The 6,534-nt window shown below is 42.3% G+C and overlaps 1 protein-coding gene across 2 annotated transcripts; it reads right to left on the reverse strand.

The window, feature by feature from the left end:
• Positions 1 to 636: 636 nt before the first annotated feature.
• Positions 637 to 4,671, reverse strand: LOC106581655 (P2Y purinoceptor 8). Of its 2 annotated transcripts, XM_014163839.2 has the most exons (3): positions 4,581 to 4,671; positions 2,089 to 2,407; positions 637 to 1,940 (listed from the first exon to the last, which is right to left on the reverse strand). In XM_014163839.2, exons 2-3 carry the CDS (start codon positions 2,379 to 2,381, stop codon positions 1,181 to 1,183), a joined length of 1,053 nt encoding a protein of 350 aa, XP_014019314.2. In that variant the 5' UTR covers positions 2,382 to 2,407; positions 4,581 to 4,671; the 3' UTR covers positions 637 to 1,180. The 2 variants fall into 2 exon arrangements, with proteins under 2 accessions (XP_014019314.2, XP_014019313.2); XM_014163838.2 differs by lacking the exon at positions 4,581 to 4,671 and having other exon boundaries at positions 2,089 to 4,501.
• Between the last annotated feature and the right edge of the window lie 1,863 nt (positions 4,672 to 6,534).

The raw sequence follows: 6,534 nt of genomic DNA on the forward strand, positions 1-6,534 counted from the left end.
TTACTGTTGCCACTCTGTTTAGAGGTGCTAAGTACTCTCGGCCGGCAAAGGCTAACCGTGTCCATGCCAAGAAACCAAAATGAATCTGAATCAGAGGACCTCAAACTGATACATATGCACTTGCAAAGGCAATTCCCATATCCATCATTACATTGGTAAATGCATCTAAATAAGACTTAATCTCAACATTTTATCACAGCTCCTAAATTGAACACTTTTCATAGTACCAATCGAACCCAATCGTAGCGCACTGGCCATAAAGGCCTCTTTCTATGCACACTCAGATGTTTACATTTTTACAATTTACTCATTTAGCAGACACTTTTATCCAGAGTGACTTACAGTTAGTGCATTCATCTTAAGGTAGCTAGGTTAGAAATGTTTACATTTAATTTTAGTAATTTAGCAGACACTCATATCCAGAGCGACTTACACTGCATTTATCTTAAGATAGCTAGATGGGACGACCATATATCACAGTCATAGTAAAAAGGAAATTCCTCAATAAGAAGTTTATCAGCTAAGTCAGTGCTAGTAGGAAAAGACAAATGCAATTATTATAATTTTTTTAATATATTTACTTATGGAGTGTTCCAATGTTCCACATTGGGGAAATGACATCAAAATCTCAGAGAATGAGAATGTTAAATTAATATTTATTTCATGAATGAATAGAATTTCGGGATTTAAACTTATCTGAACAGGGGATACTATAAAATGACATCTCTTTCAGTTTTTGTTGTTGTAATTTTTAGCCCCTTTTCTCCTCAATTTGTAGTTACAGTCTTGTCCCATCGCTGCAACTCCCATGCGGACTTGGGAAAGGCGAAGGTCAAGACCCATTCGTCCTCCGAAACACGACCCTGCAAAGCCACACTGTTTCTTGACACACTGCTCGCTTAACCCGGAAGCCAGCTGCACCAATCTGTCGGAGGAACGTGCATGCGCGTGGCCTGCCACAAGGAGTCGCTAGAGTGTAATGGACAAAGACATCCCGGCCGGCCAAACCCTCCCCTAAGCTGGACGACGCTTGGCCAATTGTGCGCTGCTTCATGGGTCTCCCGGTCACAGCCGGCTGCGACACAGCCTGCGATCGAACCCGGGTCTGTAATGACGCCTCTAACACTGCGATGCAGTGCCTTGGACCGCTGCGCCACTCGGGAGGCCCTCTCTCTGTTTTTTAACAGTGTTGTTTAACAGACACTCTGCCGTTCTCTCCACCCTGTCCCTCAGACACATACTGGGCGGAGAACAGGCTCTCTCTGTGCAGGTCTGTCTTCCCCGTGTCCAGACTGCTCAGTGTTCTCAGCCTTAGCATCTGCCTCAACTTCTTCCGGAACTCCCTAGAGGCAAAGTAGTAGATGAAGGGGTCCAGGCAGCTGTTGAAGCAACTGAGGGAGAGAGTCAGCTTGTAGGCCATGTACAAGGACTCCCCATAGAAGAGCCTCCGGATGGTGTGAGCCAGAAGGAGGATGTTGTTGGGAGTGAAGCAGAGCGTGAAGACCGTTAGGACGGTGACGGCGAGACCTATAGCCTTATCCTTCTGTTTGGTCTTGGAGTCTCGGGCCAGCTTGCGGATGATGCTGATGTAGCAGAAAACAGTGATGCAGAATGGGATGAGGAAGAGGATGACAAACAGTGCAAGGAGGAAGGCAGCCCAGGCCACCATGGATGGAAGCATGTCCCTCTTCAGAACGTCGAAGCAGGTGGTGATCCTGAGTTCTGGAACGTGGAATGTCAGGTCGGTTATAGTGAGTGGGTACAGGACCAATAGGACGACTGTCCACATGGCGAAGCAAACAATCACAGCGAATGACTTCCTTTCCCTGGTCTCACAGAAGAGCATGGGCCGGCAGATGCCCAGGTAGCGGTCCACACTGATGGCGGTCATAGTTAGAATTGAGCAGTACATGTTGGCAAAGAACACCAGGGTCAAGAGCCTGTGGAAGATCAGAATATAATTAATCATTATTAATCTGTGATGAAAGAAAGTTGTTGGCTCTTGTCCAGGGCTTGTAAAAGGCACATCTACCTCAATGGGACCGATCGGGATAAATAAATGATAGTCAAAAGAATAAACAAGAATACCTGCACATGGCCGGGCCTAGGCTCCAATTATACCCCTGCATCTGATACATGATCTGGAAGGGCAGGACGAGGCCCAAGGTCAGGTCAGTCAGGGTCAGGTTGACCATGAAGATGATGGAGGGAGTTTTGGGAGAGGTATGGAAGAGGAGGAGCCACATGGAGAGGCTGTTTCCTACCAGGTTGATGATGGTGACTACAATGTAGACAATGGAGATTGCTGTACTGGCTGTCACGTTCTGGAACAGGGACAAGGTGGTATTGTCCAGTTTGGTGCTGTTGGAACTCCATGCCATGGTAACAATGATTTCACACAGACAACCTATGATCAGGCAGACATTTAGATTCATGTAAAAAGGTAGCATGATCCTGTCTGTAGTGTCACCTGGGATCTGAACCCGTTTTAAAACCAGATTTGGCAGAATATCGTGCCAATGAATTAAAACCTGTTAAATTCTGAGTGTTTGTTTTGGACAAGGTACCAGGTCCTGTGAGTTTGGTAGATACTTTTTGTTATACAACATTATTTTATAATGCTAGCGAGCCAGGCTAGGTATGATACCACAGATGAAAGGGGAATGATACAGTAACTAGCTAAATACATCAAGCTAAAGTGTAATGTGATGTAGCTTGTCACAACTCAAATCATACCTCCCCCCCATAAAGACCATAAATAATGTGCTATGGTCATATTCATAGAGCATGCAATGTAGGTCAAGTCACCAAAAGTGCAAACATTTAGTATGCATGGAAATGGTACACCCTGGTGGTCATTGTAAAGCAATGCATTTCCTTCTCCGTCCACATGGCCTTGTATGAGTCCTCCACATGTGCCGTTGATCTAGCTCATCGTTTACAATAGGAAAAGTGAATGGGAAAATACGTTTGAAGTTTCCTCACCTGCCTGAGTCATATTTGAATTAGTTCTACTCCATAACTTGAAAGCCCTGGTTGCTAAGTTCGTTTTAAGGTGTCAGGTTTAAAAATCCATTTAGCCATTTTGGCACAGTGACTCACTAACCAAGCCAGATCCAAATGGTTTCAAGTGGCCAAGAGACGTCATGTGATCACCTACTGCTATCTAGTGGACTAACTGGGAATCAGACAGGGGTTATATTTACTGTACATCAATAGATAGATAGAGATTACAGCTTCCTCATATGTATATCATTCCTGTATGAAGAAAGCACATTACACAAGCCCTGTGCTTTTAAAATGTCTGTGTTCCTATGAGAATGTGTGCATGTTTAGAGCGCAATCATTAGGTCAAAGATCAGAATCTTTGTTTTATCCTTTTGGAACAGTAATTGGTGACATTTTTTGTTTCAAACCTAGAATTTGAAATCTCTTATTCCCCAACCAAAAATTCCCCCGACAAAAAACTAAAACTGTACATTTCAAGGGTTGTAGCTCAGGCTCTGTAGTAGTCACATTGTTTCCCTTATCAGAATCCCCCAGTTCTTACCTTTCTAACAGTACTAAGCATGTGTAGGACTTATAGTTTTGAAACTGAAATGTACCTTATGAGGGTAGCATACAATATTATGCATTGTTTAGAAAATGCCACCAGTGGGCGTCAGTTTGAGGTTAAATGACTGCATACAGTTTATGCTTCTTCATTGAAGTGCATTGTTATTTAGACTTTTTTCTGAACTGAAAGCCAATATTAGGCTATCCCCTCGTCAAGTTGAAATATCATCACGCCTAGAACAGCCTCCAGGCTTCTGTATCATAACGGTAAATTCTGAATGAAAAAATGTATTACATGGGGCAGTTATCAACAGACATGCTGGGGTAATAATTATAATTATGTAGTAATACTAGACCTGTGCAAATATGAACTAGATCATGTGTTATAGATGTTGTAATAAAAAATATTGTCTATTAAATCTATATTTTTTTGCACTGAGTGTGATATTTGGCAATTGTTGTGGTGACAATTGATATGCTTTTTGACTCTGTAGTGAACCTCTACAACACTACCATACCTTTCACCCACACATTGTGATGGGGTAAATAACCACACACCAAATGTGACTGTTTCGGAGGCTTCTTGTGTCACATTAGACGAGCCAAAACTTCTCATGTGTTTCCTCTGCTGGCGCTTTCTGTATACTATAGAACAAATTTCCAGTGCAGTACGAAATGTGAAATTCCAAAAGTGTAAGATTCCAACAGTGCATTGGCTCTTGCACAATGAATTCCCCTCCATGTGCAATTGAAGTGGTACTCTAACCTTATACAAACTACATAACCAAAGCACAAGCTTTGCCAAATGTAAATAGCACAGGTACCCATTTGAATGAGTGCCTTGATTCTATACTTAAAATGTATAATAGAATATATCTGAATATTATCCCTATTGTCTGAGACAATGTTATCCCATATTGCAACAAAGAACAATTATACATTTTAGGCTGAATTTTTAACATTAACAGTCCAGATTGAAGTATCTCTGTATGAAATGTAAAGCAAAAAGACCGAGCAGTACTTACCTCTGACAATACACAGACTCGAGTCAGAGAGGGGCGGTTGGGGCTGGATGCATTGGTACTTTAACGGGTCAGGAAACTGGTTGTGAGTGCACGTTCCTGTAAAAAAGGGAAGTGCGTCATGCTTCATATCCAACTCTTTTGCCATCATATGCAGGCAACACTAATAAACAGATTGCACATATTATGAGTAATATGTGCACTGTTTGTGTTTCATTTATTAGGTAAGTTGATTGTGGACACATTCTCATTTACAACAACGACCAGGAAAAGAAATGCTGGTGACAAACATTGTTTGTCATTTGGGCAGCACTTATAATAATATATAATAATATTTGTTATTATATATGTAAATGCAGTAAAAGACTGCCCCAAATTGTAGTTGCAGTGCATTTGGAAAGAATTCAGACCCCTTGACTTTTTCCACATTTTGTTTATCTTACAACCTTATTCCAAAATGGATTGAATTGTTCATTTTTTCCACATCAATCTACACACAATACCACGTAATGACAAAACATAAACACATTAAAAAACAATAATCCCACATTTATTACAAATAAAACCCAGAAATATTACATTTACATAAGTATTCAGACCCTTTACTCAGTACTTTGTTGAAGCACCTTTGGCAGCGATTACAGCCTCGAGTCTTCTTGGGTATGACATTACAAGCTTCGCACACCTGTATATGGGGAGTTTCTTCCATTCTTCTCTGCAGATCCTCTCAAGCTCTGTCTGGTTGGATGGGGAGCGTCGCTGCACAGCTATTTTCAGGTCTCTCCAGAGATATTAGATCGGGTTCAAATCCGGGCTATGGCTGGACCACTCAAGGACATTCAGAGACTTGTCCTGAAGCCACTACCGCGTTGTCTTGGCTGTGTGCTTAGGGTCATTGTCCTGTTGGAAGATTAACCTTCACCCCAGTCTGAGGTCCTGAGCGCTCTGTAGCAGGTTTTCATCAAGGATCTCTGTACTTTGCTCCGTTTATCTTTTCCCTCGATCCTGACTAGTCTCCCAGTCCCTGTCACTGAAAAATATTCCCACAGCATGATTCTGCCATCACCATGGTTCACCATAGGGATGGTGCAAGGTTTCCTCCAGACGTTACACTTGGTATTCAGGCCAAAGAGTTCAATCTTGGTTTCATCAGACCAGAGAATCTTGTTTCTCATGGTCTGAGTCTTAAGGTGCCTTTTGGAAAACTCTAAGCGGGCTGTCATCTGCCTTTTACTGAGGAGTGGCTTCCATCTGGCCACTCCACAATATAGGCCTGATTGCTGGAGTGCTGCATAGATGGTTGTCCTTCTGGAAGGTTCTCCCATCTCCACAGAGGAACTCTGGAGCTCTGTCAGAGTGACCATCAGGTTCTTGGTCACCTCCCTGACCAAGGCCCTTCTCCCCCAATTGCTCGGTTTGGCCGGGCGGCGAGCTCTAGGAACAGTCTTGGTGCTTCCAAACTTCTTCCATTTAAGAATGATGGAGGCCACTATGTTTTTGGGGACCTTCAATGCTGCAGAATTTTTTTGCTGCCCTTCCCCAGATCTGTGCCTTAACACATGGCTTGGTTTTTTCTCTGGCATGCACTGTCAATTGTGGGGCCGTATATAGACGTGTGCCTTTCCAAATCATGTCTAATCAATTGAATTAACCACAGGTGGACTCCAATCAAGTTGTAGAAGCATCTCAAGGATGATCAATGGAAACAGGATGCATCTGAGCTCAATTTTGAGTGTCATAGCAAAGGACCTGAATACTTATGTAAATAAGGCATTTCTTAAAACCTGTTTTCACTTTGTCATTATGGGGTATTGTGTGTAGACTGATGAAAAAATATACTTAATCCGTTTTAAACTAAGTCTGTTACGTCACAAAATGTGGAAAAAGTAAAGGGGTCTGAATACTTTCCGGATGCACTGTAAATATCATAAATGAATAGAAAATGGAGGTATATTGA

This window comes from Salmo salar, chromosome ssa21 (assembly GCF_905237065.1).
Source record: "Salmo salar chromosome ssa21, Ssal_v3.1, whole genome shotgun sequence".
In the NCBI taxonomy this organism is placed as follows: domain Eukaryota; kingdom Metazoa; phylum Chordata; class Actinopteri; order Salmoniformes; family Salmonidae; genus Salmo; species Salmo salar.

Bases quoted from the DNA above. Each gene is read 5' to 3' on its own strand.
- LOC106581655 (XM_014163838.2), bottom strand. From the start codon at position 2,450: ATGCTACCTTTTTACATGAATCTAAATGTCTGCCTGATCATAGGTTGT. The intron at 1,941-2,088 runs GTATTCTTGTTT...GATCTTCCACAG, and splicing joins CTAGGCCCGGCCATGTGCAG to GCTCTTGACCCTGGTGTTCT.